The sequence below is a fragment of the Micromys minutus genome, assembly GCF_963924665.1.
Source record: "Micromys minutus genome assembly, chromosome: 11".
Taxonomy (NCBI): Eukaryota; Metazoa; Chordata; class Mammalia; order Rodentia; family Muridae; genus Micromys; species Micromys minutus.
In genome coordinates this window covers 1,844,549-1,868,450 of record NC_137980.1, presented here as the reverse complement: position 1 = coordinate 1,868,450, position 23,902 = coordinate 1,844,549, and the positions used below count along the sequence as shown (strand labels likewise).

At 37.8% G+C, this 23,902-nt stretch overlaps 1 protein-coding gene across 4 annotated transcripts in view; it reads right to left on the bottom strand.

The window, feature by feature from the left end:
- Positions 1-23,902, bottom strand: part of MCTP1 (multiple C2 and transmembrane domain containing 1) — a gene marked incomplete at both ends in the record, with an annotated part of 533,307 nt that overhangs the window by 161,114 nt on the left and 348,291 nt on the right. For all 4 annotated transcript variants that reach the window (XM_080925321.1, XM_080925322.1, XM_080925323.1 and 1 more), the window contains 5 exons: positions 11,716-11,835; positions 13,712-13,786; positions 14,186-14,287; positions 14,615-14,717; positions 16,536-16,638. In XM_080925321.1, coding sequence (XP_080781447.1) covers positions 11,716-11,835; positions 13,712-13,786; positions 14,186-14,287; positions 14,615-14,717; positions 16,536-16,638 — 503 coding nt within the window. The remainder of the gene's footprint in view (positions 1-11,715; positions 11,836-13,711; positions 13,787-14,185; positions 14,288-14,614; positions 14,718-16,535; positions 16,639-23,902) is intronic.

Sequence of the window (23,902 nt, the reverse complement as noted above, 5' to 3'; positions counted from 1 at the left end):
AATATAAATTACTTTCTAAACAGGAGAATTAAATATATTTAGGGGCAATACACTAAGAGTATTGTTAATCTATCCTTATGCCATTAATCATTACCTGGGGAAAATTATATAGTGTTTTATACACTAATACTATGACATTTTTATTAACTCATAATCCCTGTGCTAACAGTGCTGCACCAAACAAGTAATAATTAAGAAGGCAGCAAATATTAAAAATGCCTACTTTAAAATTCTTCAATCATGTTAAAGGGAACACCGGAGCTCCTACAATGAAAGCGAAACCCAGTCTGCCTGTGTGTAAGACCATCACCTACAATTTCTGCTTTTTACAGTTAAGATTAAGAGAGTTTGTAATATAAAAACATTATAAAATATCTATTAGCAAATTTAATTGTAACGGGACTGCTTCCTGACAGATTTGAAAATGTTTTTTGTAGATAAGAGAGGCACCAGAAATTGGCCCCCTGCCTAGTTTACCTTTTTTAGTTTGAGGCTGGACATGAGTTTTCCTGATACATGAACAGATTCTGGCTTAAGAAAACTGTGAACAAAACTAGTCGAGGTAACAGATTTGACAAGGAGAGTAACGAGCTGACTCAACACTCAGGTACGAGCACTTTGTTTCCCTAGAAGAAGCTGTTTTCTCTTTTCCTTCCCAGGACCCCATTCTCCCACCTTGGTAAACACAGGAGATAATACAGTCTGTAAAACAAAACAAAACAGAGAAAGAACATGTAAGAGAGAGGGAGGAGAAAAGAAAGGAGGTAAAGGAGGAGAGGAAGAGAGATTGAAACAGAGGCAGAGAGGATGAGAGGATGGGAGCGGGGGAGGAGAGAGGACACGGAGAAAACTTGAATGTATCCTTTTACATGCAGTTCACTCAACAACTCTGCCCTCTGAGAAAAGCAAAGTCAGAGAAAGGAGGAGGAATTCTGGCACACTCCCCTTCTGATAGTTAAGACAAAGAGAGATGTCCCCATCCCCCTGTGATGCTGGCCATACTGACTCTTCCTCAGTTTATCTGATCTGATGGGTCCTCCTCTTATGCTGCTACAGCTTTAACTTCAAGTTTGTCACTAGTGTCACCCGAGCCAGTCCTCCCACATAGCTTTATTGTGCTTTGTCAACTATAAATAAAAGTCTTAAATACACCACTGATCCTATTTCTTTTTTTTTTTTTGTAGGACAAGCCAAGCCATGGGCAAGCAGGGTGGGACGGACGATCGTCCCTAATTTTAGGGCCAGTGTAGGAAACTTTCTCATATCATTTTATTAATTACTTTTCCATACTGATACAAATTTTGTAATACTATAGGCCCCAGAAACAAAAACCTGTGTTGTGCCCATGAATGGTATCCGAGTCTAATTTATACATGGGTCCCTCTACTTAAGAACTTCAAAGCTTTAATTTAGCTGTATTCACTTCAGTGACTCCAATAACTTAGCACACCAAGTTTATAACAAACACTGCTTCACACACTCTACAGCACAGATCTTAAAAATGTACCCAGAGTTTTCTTTCAGTTCTGCTACTAATGCATAAGGAACTATAATGTTACGTTATACTGTTTAACATTGTGTGAAATATTTTTGTTATAATTACAAGTGTCGACTTTTGTTGTTGATTCAGAACCAGGACCTTGTACATGCTGGGCAAACATGAAGCACTAAAGGTCTCCAGGGCGTTGGATTATTCAAGGTATTAAAATATTCACAGCTCTTTCCTAGCATTTATTATGTCTAATGCAAAGTTAAGCCATGGTAAGTTTTATTTTAACCACCATTATTGACAAGGTTTGTCAGTATAGATACTTGGAGCTATGTACTTAACTCAAAGATAATTCATACTTGAAACAATGGAAAGAAAGTTTAGCATGCGTCTTTTCTTTTCTCCCTCCCTCCATCTCTTCTGTCTGTCTGTCTGTCTTTCCTAATACTTAGAGACAAAATAATAATAGTTCTAACTCCACTGTACCTGAAACACAGAGTAAACTCCCAGGGTTATTTGTTATTGTATGTATACCCTTACTCAGACTTCAGGTGTCATGTGAGCTCAATTAGTTAAAATGTTCACCAGAGGATGAATTCACACATAACCTACACCAAGTGCTCATTTACTACATCAAGAATTTAGTCCCACCCAACACATTCCTTTACAGCAAATTCCAAAGTCTGTGGTCCAGTTTTATACCCCAAGACTTCCAGAGGATAATGCCAAATTCCTGTTTGTCCTCAATCAAGGACAACTTCTCTTGTCAACTTCACTTTTTATCTTTTTATTGCTGCTATCTGTGAAACTACCATTACTGGCAGCGAGGAGCTTTGCCACTGCCGATTTGCCTGTAAATCAGCTTCTGCACTGTGAAATCATCTCCAAGTCCCCTGCCATATGGATCATTTGGTGGCTTCATAACACTGCTGAGAGTCCACGTACTCTTTACTTTTGAAAGTCCCTTGCCATGATGCAGCATACCATTCTGGTGGAATTCCACCATCCAGCGTGGAATCGGACGGGATGTGTCCCTGGCGCCTTCTGCACAGAGGCATGAGTCCCTACTGTCTCCATGTGTTGCCTCCATTCCTCGAAGGGATCAGTGAACTTGCTCAGTACTGTGTCATTATCTGTGGCATTGCCTTAATGGAGACACGTGTTCCAAGGGGTAAGGACCTGTCTCACAGAATACTCTTTTCTGTTTGGAATTGGGAAGCCTACATTAAAGGCATTTATATCAGCTAAGATCTAGGATGCTTATGATCTGTGTGTTTGAAAGAGTGGAGAGATGGTATGAACCCAGTTAGTAGGTTAGAAATACTCTAAATACAATATACTTGGCTGAGATGCACTGTAGAACATTGTACTGGAAAAGCCAAACTCTGTGTGGAAGATGTGAGAAAGGCATTCATCAATTCAACACTCTCAATATTTCCTGCCCACCTAGAAAATGTAAATGTGGCCACATAAATGGAACAGATTCCCCTGAGAATCAGCTATTACTATAACTTCAAAATATATAATTTTCTTGATAAACTTTTGCTGCACTAATTTGTGGATAACTAGTGGGTTACATTTATCCCTAGTAACCTCTATTCAAAACCTTTCTCCTACTGACTATGAGAGATTGTTAAATTTGCATTTTATAGCACAACTGCATGAAATATTCTTCAAACACTTAAGACCCGCTTAAGACTTAAGTTCCCTTGAAAGAGCTATACAGTACACTAACTATAGAAAATAGAGTATGATTTGTGCTTAGTGACATGAAATAAAAAATTATATATATATATATATGCCAGAGAAAACTATCCTAATTATTTTTAAATGATTTTTCATTTCCTTCACCTTTCCTCCCCACCTTTACATGGGAGAACATAATGAAATCTGCTTTTAAAATCTCTTAAGAACACAGAGGGCTCAGTAGGTATAGGTATTGCAGAAGCTTGACGGCCTAAAATCATACAGAGTTTTGGAAGCAGAGAACATCTGTAACTCCAATATGGTGGTGGCTGGAAAAGGTGGATCATTAGAGCTCTCTGAAATGTCAATTTAGCCAATAGGTGAGCTCCAGGTTCAACAAAAGCTCGTACCTCAAAAATAATGTGGAGAGGAACTAAGAAAGACAATGGCTACTAATATAATGCAACCTGTGGATAAAGCCCATGGTACTTCCTCCATGAGCAAGGCCATGCTACTTGAGACAGAATAATGTTCACAGACTTCTCCCTGCTGATGGAACTCAGTAAAGAGTGGGTAGGGCTGGATGTAGAAGAAAGTCCTGTGTGAGTTTGTCTAAGGGCAGGAACCCATTTTTCAAAATGAAACAAAGCTTCCTGTGAAATGAACTCTAATATATTGTAAACTATAGGAAGCAAATAAGGCTTCATTGTCAACACTGAAAAAGTAACCACAGTTAAAGAAGGAAGCTAAGAAAGGCAGTGAGTATTGACCCCGGGTCCCACAGAAGCTAAATTCTTGAAGCCCTGTTTGAGCATCTCAGGGAACACTGTTCCTATGAGGATGCACAACTGTTCTCGGTAGGGCTGGAACAATCTTAGTATTTCTAAAGGTCAGTACTCTGACAAATTTGGACTTTACCTTTGATTTTTCTTGCTTAATCTCTTTAAGATGATATGAAAAAGGTAAAGCGCTCGAGACCAAATAAAAGCCAAGTTTTGCCATCTAGTTTTTATTCCTTCCCTTAAAATAAGGGTTGACTTCCCTTATTTTATATATTTTATATATTTTATATATTTCCCTTATAGTTAAATACCAATTTAAGATTTCATCTGCTTCCTGTGTTACCTTCTTCATCCTCTGATTTGTTCCCTTAGAGATTCTGATGACTGGTGTGAACACCCTTCCTTTCCTATCCTAGTGATCTCTAAATGTTACCCCTTGCGGAGTGGAGGGACTCTGCCATCAGAATAGCAGCGATAGTGCAATGCAGCCTCAACTCACATCTCTGCTGTGGCAAAGGCTGCTCAGTTCTTGCTACGTTCAAAGGTGGTCAAATAATGGCAAAAGCAGGGATGACAAAATAGGCACAAGCTCACCCGCCATATTTTATGCGTGGTCCTCCCTTAGTAAATGATGTGCTCCAAATTCTTAGGCATGCCCTCTCGAGTGGTCAGAGAAGAGAAGTAGGGGAAGGTATCGAGCTTTAATTTGCTAATGTTTGCTTAATGTAAAAGGGTTCTGGAACCACAGGGAGAGTTAACTTACTGACTAAAGTGAATTAGAATCTTTCTCGGCTGTAATATTACCTCCATGTGGAAGAGGTATTACTGTTGTTTTATCAAGCGGAGTAACTCCTATAATTAGTTTATTATTTTAAACATTTTTCTTTGAGAAACATTTTAAATAATAATGGACTGCCATGCAAATGGACTTCTGATTTCCTCAACAACAGTGCCCCTCAATTTAATTTAACTTGAAGGCACGCAGAAATTCTTAAAGGAAAAAAATGTTGATTTAGGAATCTGGAAACAGACTTTTTGAAAATTAATTATTTAAAATATTTTGTGATTGGTAGTCAGCTCAGTTATAAGTAGTTTTAAAGGATCTCCTAATTAATACAAGGTGAAATGGGACAACACCAAACAGGAACAAAGCACACTGAGAGAGTCTTGGCATCTGTGTTCCACCACCCCAACCCTAAGGCTCTCGGGGAGAGAACTCATGTACTTACTAAAGTCTCCTGCCTCTGCTGGTAATTTGTAGTTATTGCTTACTTACAGAATAGCAATATGTGCTTTGGCAAAAGTGGCATGGTTTTACCATTCCTACCCGTAAAATAAAGCGTTCCGAGATGACAGCAGATGCTCACGTTGTAGGATAAAGGAGGCAGAGCGGACTGAAAAGCCTGCGGATAATTCTCCATACAGTTCAGTTCTGGCCATTGTAAAGATAAAACTACATTTAGGAGATAGATACTTTTCAAAGCACAGCAGACCCAAGGTTTAAGCGATGAAAGGGTACTAGTCCCATTCAAAAGGAAGAAGGCATGGCTCTGACCAAGTGCTGGGCCATATATAATACACAATACTCCAAAACAAAGGGTTAGTGACTGTGTATGGATGGGTCTGCTTCCTCACACCGCATCCGAAGATGGGCCCTCTTCCTGTATTACTGGTTTCCTAGCTTCTTAAACCTTAGGCTGAGCTTTAGCCAATGATGGCCAATCCGGAAACTCTACATATTCTACATGATTGCTTTTTCCAGGATGCTCTTGCAACTGTAGAAATTTATACACCTGACTTGTAACTTTTTGTATGATCAAGGGCAATAATTGAAGAAGAATTCTTGCCAGGAATTGAGATAAGGTTAAGGGGAAGGTGGGATGTATATTTTGAATGTCAATTTTCCATATGAATTTTGCTTTTGGTCTGTTAAAAATTCCTTTTTAAAATTGGATATATTTTATTTACATTTCATATGTGATCCCTTTTCCTGTTTTCCCCTCCATAAACACTTTATCCCCTTCCCCTGCTTCTCTAAGGGTGCTCCCCTACCCACCCACCCAGCCACCCTCCCTCTCCCCCACCCTGACATTCCCCTACACTGGAGCATCAAGCCTCGGCAGGACCAAGGGCTTCTTTTATGTTAGAAATTTCTTACTGTCAATATTTTTGACTCTACAAAAGGAAATTTAATTAGCTGTAGATATATATAATTCCCTAAACCAATGAAATTCTATGCAAGTGTTTTTCTTCACACATTAGTGAAGGAAAGTTTAACATAACTTAACATTTATATAAATTATAGGTATTATTTTCTAAATTGTATAAATATACTGCAGGAGGAACATATGCTATGAATGGTGGGTGAAATGGCTTAAAAATTTAGATATATAATTTACAAAAACTTTATGAGCACACAGACAGCAGCACCTGCAGTGTTCATGAGCACACACATACACACTTACACACACACACACACACACACACACACACAGAGAATCACCCACTGAGTTCATGAGCAAACACACACACACACACACACACAGCAGCAGCAGCAGCAGCAACATCCATAGAGTTCATGGGCACACCTACACACACACACACACACACACACACACACACACACACACACACACAGCAGCACCCACTGAGTTCATGAGCACACACACACACAGCAGCACCCACTGAGTTCATGAGCACACACACACACACACACACACACACACACACAGCAGCACCCACTGAGTTCATGAGCACACACACACACACACACACACACACACACACAGCAGCAGCAGCAGCAGCAGTACTCATAGTATCAATTAGCACATACACACACACACAGAGGCAGCTGCACCCACAGTGTATTATGCTAAGTGATGCCTCTTCACTTTTCAGGGCTTCTTCTTTTTTGTTGTGGCGAAAGTAACAAAATGTGTGCCTGGAACATTTCTAATTTTTTTTTCTTTCTCTAAAAAAATATTTGTAGTAACAATAGTGCTTCTATAAAAATAAATTGAAAATTGCATAATTCTGCTGGTGTGGAACTCCTGGTGCCTGTTATAGTCCACGAATGGAAATTTCAGCTGTAAGTGTGAAGTGGTTTTCACTAGATCCACTGAGTGATCCTGCACCATCGTCTGTGTCTGCTGAGACTTGGACCTCAAGTGATAGCCGATACCTGTGTTTTCACGTTCACGTTTCCCCTTGATTAATGTGGCCTCTCCAGTTCTTAACCATGAAAGCCACTTCTAAAGCTTTTATGGCCTGTAAATACTGTTGGAAAAACGTTTAAGTTGTTGGCAACCCATAGACTTTCTCTACAGGAAGCAGGTAGTGAAGCTTGCTGACAGCCTCTTGTCTTCAGGCTACTGAAGACAAGTACATGTCCTCTTGGCTCTTGGATTCTTCATTTCTGCACATGCATCACCCCTGTTTGTTCTCTCTACCTCCACAATGGCCCAGGGTCTCCGAGGAAACCTCCCACAATGCCGCTTTACAAAAACAGGGATTGACTGAAGATGAAATACAAATTGTCTAGAAGCAAAGGGGAGCAGGCATTTAAAGATGCCAGAAAGGAATGCATAATGATCCAGTGTCTTCAGTGAGTTAGTATAGATAGAATTTTATTTACAAACACACACACACACACACACACACACACACACGGGAGGAAGAGGAGAGAGAAGAAAAGAGGAAGGGAGGGAGGGAGGGAGGGAGGGAGGGAGGGAGGGAGAGAGAGAGAGAGAGAGAGAGAGAGAGAGAGAGAGAGAGAGAGAGAGAGAGAGAGAGAGAGAGAGATCCAGATCTAGATTCTTACTAGAAAGCCTGCCTGGGGTTGGTCAGGAAAAAATCAAAACTAATAGCTCCTCAGATATGAACAGAAACAAATGTATTTTATGGCCAGTGGTTATGCATTCAAACATGACACTTCACAGTATAAGTGCTATAAGAAGCCAATATCTTGTCATAATTCACGCTCATTGTTCCTCTAAGTAAAATATGTGTTTCCTGTTAGTTATTCTGTGTGAAATTGTACTTTAAAGGCAAGAGGACATTTTTGATAATGCACATCTTAAGACTTTTCATTAAAGTCGCAAATTTAAATTCTACCTTTTTGTGCACTCTGACATTTTTTGGTCTGGCATTTTCATTAATTTTGCGACATACATAAATGTAGCTGAAATGTTAACTGATCAATACTTTGTCTCTCCCGTGGAGCACCAGGGGTTCATTCCCCAGGGACCACACAGCCGAACAGAAATTAAATGTGTAAAATATCAAATGTTAATGTTAAACACAGCCGCACTTACTCCATAACGGCAGAAAAGGCTAAAACAATTCCAAATGGACAGATGGTACCACAAATTATCTACAATCGCATTTAGAGATGAAAGTTTGTCCTGTAAAACAGTTCTCTGACACACACTCAAGTGTGTCCTTCTACTGATAGCTCAGTCTTCCAATTACTTTTGTGCTCATTACAGTGAGAAATGGCAGTACTGAAAAGAACCAGTGTATTCCCTCCCTCCCTTTCTTCCTGTCTGTCTCTCCCTCCCTCATTCCCTCCCCCCTTTTCCATTTTGTACTCACTGAAATCTATAAGAACACAAACATCTGGTCAAGAGACTGTTGAAAATTAGTCCAACTTATGAGATATTTCCAGGTCTACAATAGTGGATTCCTAAGTTTAAGCAGTGTCTTCTACACCATTTTTCAGACAATTTAAAAACCTAACTCATGGCCCCTCAAAAACAAGGCTGTTCCCAGAAGCCTGTGTGCTTTCCTTCTGCCATTCCTTCCCTGTCCTTCCCCTCCGATTTCATCACTGTTGCCTGCAACCCAACAATACAGGCAGTGCTGGGAGCTGTGACTATTGTCCGTATTTGCAGGCTGCTTGACACTGAGATGCCAAATATCATTTCCTTTCTGTTCTGCTGTTGTTTGTTTTTACTGGAGAACTTAGTTAGAAGAGGAAACCAAAATTAAATAGGAAAAATATTTAAACATCAAAAAGCATTCTGATCTGGGTCTAAAACTAAGGTACCTAATGATACAAGTTCATGCCCTCCATGAGGCAGCTGAAGTTAGAAAAAGAAATGGGCCAAATGGAACCAAAATTATTATAACAGACCCATGATCTGTCAACAGGGCGCAATGGGAGGGAGAATCTGTAACAGTGGGCCTGCTTATGTGTTCATCTAATGCAAACTGGTTCTTTTCAACAAATTGTCCTAATAAGGACTTGCACATGCAATGACAACTTTGAAACATTTTGTTTATAAATACCCAATTTACTCTCTATAAGATGGCTAAAAGTCTTTTACAAGGTATTTTTTTCTGCATTATATTACAAGTATAAGATATACATCTCAAAGTCTTTTACAGTAAAGAATGTCTACCATGCCACATAAGGCAAGGTACTTTTTATATGACTCAGTTTCTTCTATATACTAGGAGAATAGTAGAATCTACATTATGGAGTTGTTGAAAACATTAAATTCTTAGAAAAGAGCATTTTTATGTGTGTGTATATGTAAACAATTACTTGGCACATAGAGAGTACCTAAAATATTAAGTTTTATTCATATGAATCTTTTTATATTACAATTCAATCTGTGCTTAAGAAGATTATTAATAGAAGTAACTGATAAGAGTTTTGGGTTCATAAAGAAATTATAGGAAAATTAGTTTGATGGTTTTAACATGCTCTTATCATAATTTAATAACTATATTTATTATAGCAAAACCCTTATTTATTTGGAGTTTCTCCCCACAAGAAAAATGCTCAGATTGGCGGCCTCATTGAAAAGATTTAGTTGGCTGTTAATACTGGAAGCTCACTAGCTGCTGAGCTGTCTTCAGGTGACGGGAGAACCCACGAAGGCTGCTCATTCTCAGCTCTGTGGACACCCAATTGGAGTCTACGCAAAGAAGTGTGGTTTCCTGATTCATTACTTCAGTTACACTCCATTAAAGTACAACTCCCTTTTCTTTCGCCAGTGAAATGGCTACTATTCTGTTCCTGCCTCCATGCTCGTCCTTGGCTCCAGCTTGTTTCCTACCTTTATTATCCCACTAGTGTTTCCTAGGACTCAATCTGTTACAAACTAGTTGCTGGCCAGGGCAGACACTTCATTTCCGGCACAGCATTGTTTCCTTCCAGTTCGGTCACCGGAGTAAGGTTACATGCAGGTGCCTGTCTCTCGGAGTTTCAGTGGCTTCTTTCTTAGGAAGCAAAAGAAGATTGTGAAAAAGGGATACCATCTTGAATTAATTTTACAAATGACCTTTGGAACCTAGAAAAAGTTTATGAAGACTCACAAAATATGCTGTAATGCCAAAAAATTCACAGCGTGCTCCTGAATAAATTATATATATATATACTTTTTAAAAAATGTTTTCAAATTTCACAAACAGCCCTGGAGAGTAGTGTTAAAGACACTTGATCAAAAATGGCAGCAGACATTTCCAGTAAGGTTTTATTGTTATTATACAGCCTTATAGAGCCTGAAATGAATGATTTAAAGTATGTGTAGAAATTTTCTATCATTTTACTTAAAATCATAATGCCTCTGTGCTAATGAAAAATTAGAATATCCCAGTATGTCTATTATGTGAGCAGTGTTAGAAGAGCATGGAGAGAAGATGTTCTGTTTTTGTTTTTGTTTTTAAACAATGATGATGGCAGCCACTTTCTTTAAGGAGGTAACAAAGTGTCTATGGGAAGTCTGTGCTGCTAACTTTCTGGTAACTTACATCACAAAGGGACATATGCAGTCTTTGTTCCTGTGTTCTTACATTAATGGGAGTTCCATACCGGGGCCATAAGGAAGACATACATTCACTTCAATGGCAACACTAAAAAACGCGACCCCCCCCCCCCCCAATGAAAGCCATCCTGTAAGGCCTTACACTAATGTCATATAAAACTGGCAGCGGCGAGGAAGCATAAGGCACTTACTTGCTAGCAGTCGCAAAATAAAATAAAGAATCTCAGAAGATGGGCTCCACAGAGACCTGAGTGGAAACACTGAGCACACAGGGACAGCGTGAGAGTAGACAGCCCTGGCTAGGTGGAGAGGAAGTGCCTTTTTAGCTTTTTCTGCCTCTGCCAAGTGGGTCCTGCCTTCAGTTCTTATTAAACAATCGGAGTAAAGGGTATGGTGTGAACCTTGTGAGGAGAGTATTTGGGTCGATTACATTACCACTATGACTTTTTTAAAAAATAGAAACCGAGAATCATCTTTTAAGTAGGTCACATCCCTTTCTGCCTGACTCACATAGTGGAGTCTTACCACCCCGCACTCCACAGTGAGAGATGCTCTTATTCTGACAAGATACTCAAAGAATGAATAAAGTCAAAATGAGGATGGTCAAGGCTGTTCCCACTGCCACGATTTTACACACAGAACTACTTCTTTTTTTCTTTTTGGCTCTTCTATTGGGATCTGGAATTGCACAATATGCAACATTTTACTTTGTAAGTGTCAGAAAAAAATTATGGTTTGGCTAAGATGTCTTGTGTTCCGGAAATCTGAGGAATATATTCTTGGATTCAGACCTTGAACAAATCCATCAGGTTCCTGCCCACAGCAAATCTGTCCAGTCAAGTCTCAAAATAGGAGGTTCTTTTTTTTTAAAAAAAATGGTTCTGTCGACATAACTGCTACTAAAGCCACAGAGACTGGGAGCTAGGATCACCGAATCTGACGTATAACAACATAACAACGGACAAGCAGTGCAGTATGATCATACCACAAAAGCAGCAAGACTCCTGGGGGGCGAATCCCAATCAAAGCAACTATTAACGTAGTATGCAGTGTTTACGAGCACCATGACACAACGTTTTGTTCTGATAAAGTTTCTTAGAAGCAGCTGTAAGGGAAACAAAAAGAGTATTAGAATTTGTAAGACAGAAAATGATCAGATGTGCTATATGATTCTTCGAGCTCATAGTGGTTCAGAAAGGATCCTGAGAGGGAAGAAGGTCACAGAGACCCACCAAGCTATTTGGCTCACCAGTTAAAAAGAAACAAAGTGTCAATAGCAAGTGTGGAAAGACCAGAGGGGATACAAAAATTTTGTAGCTAAGTATGTATTTAAAAATAATGTTTTCAAGTAAGCCTATGTTTGATTGTAACACAAAAATCGTCTACTTACAAAACACAGAACTTTATTTATTTTGAACTCTTTGTTTTAAGGTCAACTAAATATTTAAATTTCAAGATGTTTTGAAGTAAATTGGATACTTTGGAATGTTTTTATTTAATCTTAGGGAAAAGCTTGCTTAATGTTGCTCATTGTAGAAAACACCATGATTTTAAAAGTTTTTTTTACCATTTAGTAGGATTGCTTCTGTCTTAGAATCACCCCTTCCTACATATTAAATCCACTCTACATTTTTCATTATTTTTCTATGATTTTAGACTTAGAAAACTTTTATAGTAACCAACTATGTTGGAAAAATCTCTTATTAAAAAGTATTTATGATAACGGATGGAATTTAAAACAACAGAAACTACAGTTTAACAGGAAAAAGAATGCTCACAAATTTGACAATAGTATCACAAAACTGCACACTGAAACATAAATTAATCCTATGTCTGAAAATTAATATATTGCTATCCTAAATACATTGCAGTATCAATCTGGTATTTTAAGGAAACAGCTCGGTAAAATTAACTGAGTTCAGAAGGCAATATATTTTTATATAAGTGTAAAACACACATGTAAAAGGTATGTGTGCATTGGAAAGGTAGTTATAGTGCATTTCTAAAACTGAAATTCTCTTCAGGCAGAGTCTGCTTGTGAGTTTTCCTTCTCGGTTACTAGCACTTTTCTAAAGAACAGTTTTTATTATCTTTATCCATAATGATAGGGAAATATAATACTGTTCTATATTTAGATAGGCAGCACATTTTAAACACACATTATTGAACACCAAAAGTCTCATTTTGTGGCAAATTCATTAGATTAAAAATAGAAAGACTACAGTTTCTCATGGCACAGAATATTAGCAAATATTTCACAGTAAAAGTAAGATTAGTAACGTCGTAGCCATAATAAGTACCTTTGCTTTCTTAGTTCTGTAAAGTGTCTTACACATTTTTTTAAAAAAGGCTAGGTATTACTTTTTGAGTTGATATTAAAGTAAATTTAAAGTTACTATTGATCGATACCAAGCTTATGTTAAAAACAGCTTCATAAAGGAAATACCCGAGTTCCTGATCTTTCTGTTCATAGAAGATGTCAGTAAAACCTCTAGCTGATTGTTGTTAAAGTCTAATTAAAAGATGGCCACCTCACTGAGTTAGAGGGAAGTGCTTTGTATGCTCCGCACACCTGCATCATACCTGTGGGTGGTCTGTGTGTATATCTGAACCTCAGGCTTCTTGGTCTCTGTCACACACTCCATGACAATCAAATTGTGGTTTATGTGCCAAATGATCATTCCCTGGCTAATTCATAAGCACATGTCCATCAGATGCTAGACTTACAGTATCTCTTCTTTTTCACCACCCCCACTTAATGTAGTATTTTGGTTTTACCCTTACTTGAACCTTTTAAGAAAAGAAGGGAGGAAAAGAAAGAATAATAGTCATTTTTAAAAAGCCACTTTCAATGTGTAGATGGTGAAAATTTCCACGGACTTCCCCCACTCCAGACCTCCAAGGTTTATTTGAATTTACTTAGATGTTTTACAGATACAATCAGTTCTTCCCAGAGGGATTTATCTTTCTTTGGGTTTTACCTGTTTAGAGAGTCTGTTTTCCTCTTCAATGTACTTCCGTTCTTTGGGTATTAATGTTCGTAAGCTGGCTTTCACCTATGCATCAACACATGTATCTGTTATGGGTTCATATATTACAACTGTTTACAAGTTTTGCACGCAGTTCAATTTGCAATAATTTCTAAAGTTTCAAAGTCCTGGCTGCTGTGCTCATAAAATATAAATGTATACAGTTGCATATGCATGCACGTCCCTCTCTCAAGCAGGCAAGCAAGCAGCAGCCAAGCACACAGTAGCGGCGGCAGCAGCAACAGCAGCAGGACCCACTCTAACAGAAAGCGTGGGTGTGCCAGGCAGTGCCAGAAGCATATTCTCCAGGATACATCAAGGTTTAGAGAAAATGAGGAATGACAGAAATTCTCTACAAATCACGAACAAAAGCTTTCATGAAACTGAACTCTTTAGCAGTACAAAAAAGCCAAAGTTAAGACTTACAGCATTAAAAATCACATCTATTTCAAGATAGATGACCCCCTTTGTTGGCCCTGTCAGCTGCTTGTTTTTCAAGACGTAGGCTTTCTGTTCACCATTTTGAATCTGCGGGAAAAGGACATGACAGCCGTCTGTCTCGTGGTCTCCACTGAATACACTCCCCCAATGACCTTTGACCCCCAGCTGCTGAAACTGACAGAGAACCCAAAACAACTGTGGCAATTCTGACAAGTACCTGTTCATTACCAGGATCAAGTCTGTCAAGAAAAATTAACTATCATGGGATTCAACATGGCCGTGCATTGAGTATGTTAAAAATTTTTAGTGTTCTTATTACAGACCCTGGTTGAGAGATGACAGACACAGAGCTGAGTTTTTTTTCCCCTTGAGCAAAAGCAACACAGAAGAGTGTGCCAGGTGAATAAAACTTACAGACAGCAATGGTATAGCAACTCTGCCCAGAAAGTCGGCGCTCCGGTCACGATCTTCATCATAAACTGTCACTTCAAGAACTGAATGAATGTCTTTAATGTTGCTGCATAATAAAAACACCCAAGGAGAAAAGGAGACTCCATTAGTATGAAGCAAAGCTAGATCTTCTTGAAATTTGAAATAGTACCAGTTGTTTTGTGTCTCTATTTTCACGTGGATTGTTTGCATGTAGACAGACATATCCCGGACAAAGTAGAGGCTGATAGAATTTCCCACAATACATCTGAGATGATAACACCAACAGTCATATATCATCTGGAACTTTGAAGGCTATTGCAACTTTCAGTTATATTCTTAAGGACTTATTTTTTTATCTGAATATGTAAAATAATAGATTACAGAAAAAAATGGCTAAGTACCCCTAATAATCTTTAGGCTTTTTTGTCTCTTCTCATTACAGGAGTAAATCATGCAATTTCATAACTCCTACACAAAACATTACAAGGTTTGATAACAGTAGGTATCACAATAGATTTTTGAACTATTATTGTTTTTACAATAATATGACATGTCTATTTTTTAAAGTTCTCACTAATATACTAAGTTTCTGTTAATTTCATAGCAAAACACAGAAAACAGAATAGAGAACAATGTAACATTCATAAGTATAATACTATCCTTGGATTTAGAAATGAAGTAATATTCCAGTAAATTCCAAAGACAATGATAATCAAAGACTATGTGAGTTGTTCTTATTTTTGTTTCAAGAAAAATAAGTGTCAATTGTTGGCAGCATTTATTTTTTGATCAAATTGTTTACCAAGAAAATATGAGTTAAAAGAAAACAAAAAAAGAATATATTCATCATTGAAACACCACTACCACACTTGCAAAGAGGCTTTATCAGGCTACAATCAATTAATCGCTTTGATAATAATCAAACCTATTCATTCAATTATGCGTTCCAGAGAAAACACTCTCTATAACCCTCTTAGCAGTGTCAGCCTCCTCTACTGCCTGGGCTTTCATCTCATAAAAATGTGGAATTCCTTAAAAATAAATTGGTCAGATAATTGAAGCTGATTAGTTACTGGCTCTTAAGCAGAGACATTATAAGGAATTAATGAGGAATTTAGCAGTTTTTCATGTACAAGACATAAAACCATGTTGGAAATCTGTTAAGTACTTCTGTTTGGAGAGCTTTCTTTTGTGTAGTCTGTTCTCTACAGTCCAGCCTTTAAAAGGGGACACAGAGGATACTACAGTGCAGCAGGCACAGCTTTTACACAGTGGAAAAGATTTACAAACTTTTTAAAACAAAAGGGAAATTAACTCAGAGGTTGTTTTGAGATCTCGGACAATGGCTAATGTCCTTATTGTGCTGAAATGAGACAAGCCCAATCTAAGCATCTGTCAAGTTCCTGACTGGATTGTTTGCTGATTTCAGAGATGGAACAAACAGAGCTTTGTTCTTCTCGGTGTCAATGCAATTGGGAAGATTTTCAATAGAAAGAATAAAAGGAAGAAGCAGTATGCAGATTCAGAGACGGGAGCAAAACCTTAGTCAGGCCACATAAAAAGCACAGTTGAAAATAGTCCTGTGAAAACATAGAAAAGGACATCCCTTCCCCCCCTTTCCCAAGTTTCATTCTCCAGAGGCAGGGAGTTTGAAAATCCATAATTAGCAAAGGCATGGCAGATGTGTCAAGTTGTGAAACAGAGAACACACACACACACACACAACACACACACACACATACACATACTCACATACACATACACATATACTTACACATGCACACACACATACACACACTCACACACATACATACACACACATGCACACTCACACACACATGTCTTAGGGTGAACTATATTTTCATACCAGTTCTAAACAAAGCACATAGTAACAGTCACTTACAACGTGAATACTTTGTTCCACTGAGGACTAAGGTGCTTGTACACGGTGTGTGTCCGCAGCCTGTCGTTGTTCAGTTCAACCACACAAAATGGATCGCTTTTACCTGCAAGAGATTTGGAGTGCATGTAAAAACACTGAAAGCCCCTGCATGGATGGTAGCATGATCATATCTGTTATGATCCCAATCCTCGCCAAAACGTCTTATCATGAACAAAAAAGGAAAAAGCTTACAAGTTAAAAAGCAATCTCATTGAAACAGGTGTCACCAGATATTAGCAATTGCTATGATTTATGGTGATTTAGAACTTGAGAGCAAAGTAAATAGCTTGACGTTCGATCTTCAGTGTTTTTAACAAAACTCTCCTGTGACGGCTGTTACGAGGGAGTGTGGCATGCCTGCCCTATATGTGTTCTTTGGGGCTATTATGATCACTTTAACTATTTAGTCAACTTAATTTTACAGTAACACTTTTGAACTTATCTGATTTTCTAGTAACTCATCAAAAGGATTTCCAAACATGTTTATTGTGGGAAAAAATGGCTATATTGCCAAATGATACCACTTTAAAGTCTCTGGCTGGGTTACTTTCCCCTGAGAGACCTGTGGGATTCACAATAAGGTAAATTAGAGCCCATGAGGCTGAATATGTCTGTTGTTTGGAACTTAATATCAACAGGCAATCTGCATGCTAAAGAGCCGCGTTCTTCTTTTTTAATGTTCTCTGTAAATAAAGAACTTGAAAGGTATCCATTCTTACCACTCTGCTCTGTCATACTAAAATCATGCACCCCACAGTTACATCTTGGGGTGTCCTTGATATTTCTGTCATACCTCGTCTTGTGTTATAACGTCACAGAGTGATTGGCCCTGTGTGAGGGGTGAGAACAGTGTTGAAGCGGCATGTGATGTGTTTGATACATTATACAAATGACAAATGGGGTCAATATTTACACAATGCTAGCCACAGGTCATATCTCTTAAACTACAGTATTGATTTAGACTACATAGAGGTTAATGTGCATATTATTAACTTTAACGATAAAGAACAATTGTTTTAAATGCATTGTGAACTGAAGCCACAGTAGTTTACACCTGTGTGAAAGCTTAAATACCATCCAAGATTTGCAATTAATTTTGCCTTGGAAAGGGATTTATTAGCTATCCGGGACAGAGAAGCTATGTATTCCCACAGAGAAATATATTCATTTTTCACAGGATGATACATAAACGAGAGGTACAGATTTAACTCACCTTTAATTTATTAATTTTATATTGAAAAAGATTTAGTATGTGTGTGTTAAATCAGTAGTCTCTTATAACCCAACATAATGGCACAATTTAACATCATGGTAGTTTTGTCAATTTGGTGTCTTCAGGATGCTTTTCAGCAAAGAGTAGAGAACTGGTTTTCTTTAAGGTCCAGTAAAAACTGTACTACACGCTTTGTTTCCCGCTGCCTGGTTTATAGATCCTGGCTCTTACCTCCACTGCCTTCTTCTCCAACTCCTGCTCACCGTTGGAGACAGTGTTGAAAACATTTTGTTCATTAAAACACATCATAATCGTTTTCATTTGGCACTGCAATAACATTTTTCTTTCATACAATTCTGATGCCAGCATAAAAAGGCATCCACAAAAAGCTTTTGAAAAATGTTTATATGCAAGCATCTAGGTAAGATTTTCTCCAATAATAATGCCACACCTTAGTCATCACCAGATTACAAACAGGATGATTTATGTAAGTTTGATTATAGATTCACATAGTTGACAAATCTTCATTTCTTCTGTTGTGATCAGTATTGTATTTGCTAGAGAAACCTGTGCTCATGGATTTTGAATTGAAGAAGATGACTTAATTCCAGTGTGTTTTGGGTGATAAAAACAGAAACTTGGGGTACCGAAAAATATGTCTTGCTGGAAAAATGACGTAATGGGAGAGGTAATAGAGGAAGGGGCTGTGTTGGCCTAGAGGAACAGTTACTGAAACACTTTGCTGGCAACACCCAGGAAAGCAGAGTGACTGAGGACGTAGATTGGAACGTGTGCACTAGATGACAGGCAGGAGAGTGGCCTCTCAGCAGTGTTCCACGCACTCTACAGGAGAGGCTCAGGAGAAATTTGAGTTGAGGGATGGCATGAGCCGATGTTATCTGAAGAATAAGGTGGAGCACTGGGGAGAGCAGTGGGAGCCAGTCCAGTGATCCAGGTGCTAAATCGTGACTGGACGCTGAGGCATCATAACCTTATCAATGTTAGAACTGAACACTCTAATACGCCTATCTAATGTAATAGCAATATAATAGCCAAAATGGTAATACTTGCAGATGGAAAACAGTTCACTAAGCTTAGTCCAGTCACATTTTATTTGGGATTGTGGGTGGATAAACAGACACCAACAAGTCTTATTTCTTGTCTCTCTGTCTCTAGAATCTGGGAAAGAAGAGAGAAGAAAGTCTGTTTAAATAACTACAACCAACCAAGGAATGTTGAGTGGGAGAAATAGTCTTCCCCAAGAAAGAGCGTCCCGATTGTCTGATACCAACCGATCATGTATCTGAATAGAATTGTATAGACTGAGTAGGCTCTATTTAGGTATCATTTATAATATGAGGATTTGATAAAATGTTAATAAGAAATTGATGTAATATTAAGTCTTGGACCACTATTAATTTTCATTGACTCAGAAAGTACCCTTCTAATGCTGTGTGTTCAAGGTCAAGAATAAACTACCATCAGTTTCAATGACAGCAAAGTACAGTTCCAAATTCTATCCATGAATAAGCATGCATTACTGTTTTATTTCTAAAGAAGTAGTTGCAAGTAGTGTGTTGATTTTGCTTGCTGAATGCTGCTTTAAAATGCTGGCTTTTTGACTCCTTAGCTGCTCAGGCTTGTTTATTGACAATTAAGCAAGTGGAAAGAGTGTGAGAAACACCAGAGGTGAACCACATAATCAATTATCTAAAAATGATTCACTCCTTTAATCTTTTTATCATTCCATTTTGCCTCTGCAAAGCATTTCTTTGCTTGCTGAGAGTACCCGAGTGGGTTGCCTCTGGACACAGGACGGATGTACACAATATTCTGCAAAGTGCATGTTGTTCTTCAATGACACATGGCTAGAAGCATGCACTCAGTAGCCAACGTTGAAATGTAATTTTACTTCTGACTTTTTACTAACCAAAAAATCTTAATGTATAGATCATAGAATCTCTTACATACCTCTTATTCACTTTTGTCCTGTGCCCAAGGCAGACCTGTGAACTACCAATAGTCTTTTCCAAAATATTAACTTCTAATATTTTGGTGACAAAAATACCAATCGCATTGCTTAGAAATGTAACAAATGGAAGACCTTGGAATTGATGGGAGGCAGGAATTGTAGCAGTGCTGTGTGGTAGATGTGGTGTTGATTGCTTTAGCTGCAGCGACAGCTAGAACAGAATCTTGCCTTCCTTGAGAACATGGCAATTTCCAATGTTGACAACTTTCTAAAGAGAACTGTGAATGCCTTCTGAAGTATTCATTACTTATTGAGTGGCTGCTCTGCTCACCCCAGAATTATAAGTATGGTTAAGACATAGCCGAGCTCTCAAGGCATGCACAGGTCCACAGATATGATAAACGTGCAAATACATAATTATTATGCAGCATTCCAAGCGCTGTAATGAAGGTGAGTGAAGAGCGCAGAAGGAGCGATGAGAAGGAAGCACATTATTCGTAATTATGGGACAGGAAGAGGAAGAGGAAGCGGCATTTTCCTTGGGGAGCAGACCTCGTAATCTGTGATGATTGGGCAGGTTTGCCACCAGCTTCTTTAAAAGTAAAGAACCATCACAAAAGTGAACTTCATGACAATTTATAATCAGTAACATGTCATTTAAATTGATTCACATATCTCTTTAATAATGTCTCTATTACATAAAAACCTACAAATGAATAACATAACTCATAAAGAGACACTTTAAACTAGTATGCTTGGATAGTTGTCTATAATCTAGTTAAATGCTAAAAGCCATTTCTTTTCCTATGGAATTTTAATAAGAAAAGGAATCTCCCAAGTGAATTAACACTAGGGTGTCTTTTACCCCTTATCATAAAACTAAATTGGCAACAGACTTCAAAGCACATATTCTATTACTTCATTCTTTTAAAAAATAAATCCATTTTATAACAATGACAAAAAAGAGATTCAGGGTTGGCTCCAGTAGGCATCTTTCCTGGGAATCTTCAAAACCACACCATGGATTAATAAAGTGACTTCAATGGCTAATTTTCACTTTTGTCCTTACTCCTGAGGGTCATAATCCTGACACACTGGTAAATAATTGTGGGAAAGTCTACACAGGGCACTGTTCAGCTGCTGTTTTGTGTCACATTGTTACTTCAGTTTGTTGAAACCAGTAGTCTGAGTATTAAAGTCACCAAATGATACTGAAAGATATTCTTGCTTACTGAGCAGGGCAGGAATCTTGATCCATCAGTGGTGGGCTTTGTCCAGGGTCATTTAACTGCTGACAAGTGGCATAGTTTGCTAGATGTAGTGTGTCACAAAAAAATGTGGGGGTGGGGAGGAGCTAGTGACCATCTCTTTGTAGTCATGTCTTTGAAAACACAGAAGGCTTTTAGTAGCATGGAAAGCAATTCATGCCCATGGGGAGGGAGCCTTCATTTTGCACCTCCCTTGCATTTATTAAGCACTTTGGATTAATTTCCTCAGTTGCCACATGTTGCAATGAGTATATTTTAATCTTAAAATATATAATCAAGTTGCCATCTGTCCTTTCTGCAAACTTGAATTTCAATTGTGACATGTAACAGTGTCATAGCTGAGGGAATTCCACAGGGTCTCTTAGAACAAAAAGCAACGTATGTTGAGATTTCTGCCAATCTTTTTCTTACCACTGGAAATGGAGCTTTGACCCTAGGCTTTCTCATCAACTGACCTAAACATATTTTAAGCATCTGATTGGTAGAATTACATTAACTGACACTCTTTACTACATCCCTATGGGGCTTCATCTGGAACTGCGTATTAATAACATGGTTTTTCCTTTCTAAGTTATGAAGCAAGCAACTTTTCATCGTGGTAAAGAAATTTACTATCTAGAGTTATGTTGTCAATCCATTAGACATAATACACTTTTAATTTTATAATTTTATAAAATACTGAATTTTATAATGCTCTTTATACTATAATAAAATAAAAGTGGAGCAATATGATCTTGAAATTTAACTATTACAAAAGAAGAATAAACAGAATTTGGTTCACAATAAAACCATACACTGAGCTATTAAACAAATATTTATTGAATGACTACTATGTGCCAAAACGTACAACCAGGGGACAGGGAGTTCTTTTTCTTAATCTAATTGTATAAAGGATGGGGCAGTGGAGGTAAATAGTGAATATAAGTAATTAGAAGGCTGTGTTGTGTGTGATGTGTTAAAGAATGATACAAGTTCATGGAAACAGAAAAATAAAGAACGCTGTGTTAGAAGGGTATGGAAGAGAACCACAATTTATAGACTGAATTCAGTGTTTGTAGTAAGACTATGAAGATGAAGTTTGGGTAAAGAATTGAAAGAATTGGAAAAAAGTCAAGTAGACATATGAGAAAAGTTGTCTCGAATGTAGAAGCTTCTAAAATAAAAGCTTGCTGCACTATGAGTTTATGGCACGGTTAATATAAGATGTCAAGTAATTGATAACAGCAATCATGAACACCAGGTCATCAGCATTATGTGATGGCAGCCATTCCAAAGCTTGATTAAATCATGTTTTTTAAACTAAATACAAATAATGCAAGACATGGAACAATGTTTATTATATAAGCATGTGGAATTTTTTTGTAAGTTGTTCAGCATTTTCAGCTCCAAGCTCCTAAACATCAAAAGTGCTCCCCAAATTTGCTTCCAATGAAATTCCTTTAACAGTGACATGAACACTCACAGGACAGTATCACCCTCTTATCAATTGGGAAGCATGGCCCTTTGGTAGTGGTTCTTATATAATTTGGCCATAAATTTTTTTCAAAATTATTGAAGATCTCAAAAGATTTTTAAGGAATGGCATAACCATTAAAATTATTGTTTTAGAGATTTAGAAGATGATAAAAGGTTATGAACTCAATGTGGATGACAAATATGCCTACAGGATATAAGCAGGAGAGGGGGCAAACCTTAATGCAGACTTTAGAAGGGTATACTGTGTGATGACCAGGGTGGGGTGGGGAGAAGATTGTAAAGCTGAGTGACCTGTTAGCACTGTTAAAGAAAGGGTCTCCATACATCTTTGACAGCATCTTGGAGATTTCTAGAAATTCCCAGACCATACTTTAGACAAAACTAAGAGTAGTGGACACATATGCTATGTTGCTTTTAACCCTGTAATCCCCCTTGCCATCCAGAACAAGATGGAGAGGAGTGGGACATCATGGAGCTAGAAGCATGGATGAATCCTAAAACTGAGCCATTTTGATAGACGCCAGAAGTTTGGGATTTATAACCAAAGACCAGCAAGGGAAACGTGAAAAACAGGAACACAAAGACAAGGACGGCCATGAATCTATAAAATTAAAAAAGCCTACAGAAAATTATGCATGGGTACTTACAACCTTACATTACACAGAAAACTTTCATTTTAAAATGCATTTTGATATAACAGTATATGCATGATGTTTATCTTACAAGCATATAGTCATGTAAGTTACTCCATCTATAATTAGTAGAAAACACATTAAACTCCTCGTTGCAGCCTTCCTAAACATCTCAGGACCTCTAGTACTTAATTAGACTCTCCTGTAGAAATTATGGCATTTCAGATTAGCTTCTCTATAAGTAAATTAATTAGCTACAGAGACCTTTCATAATGCAATAAAACCCTTTAAACTTAAAAATTAGCATAGTATTAGGAGATTAAGCTTTTAAAAACCCTCTCTCTCAATCAAAGGAAACACAGATGAAAATTATCACTGTCAAGCCTCTGCTCTAACAATGATTTTTTTTTTTTTTTTTTGTATTCTGATAAAAGCTCATTCGGTACTGTTATTTAGCTTGTAACTGTTACCTCAGAATCTGATGGTTCAATGGCACTGTATGGAAAAGTCACAAAGCTCATCCTGGTAACCAGGAGTCAGCCAGACTCTGTTTCAATAGTTTCGATGATAGAGAATTTTTTTTTTAACTGGAATTTCTCATTTTAGAATTGTAATTTTTGGAAAATGTTTATGTTGAGAATAAAATTATGAATCAGTGACTCTTGTATTTATCTTTGAAGTAATTTAAAAATTCAGTTAAAATGATAGGTATAAAATAAGGGCACACCCTTTGTCAGGCAATAGGTGATAAATGGATATATGGCTGG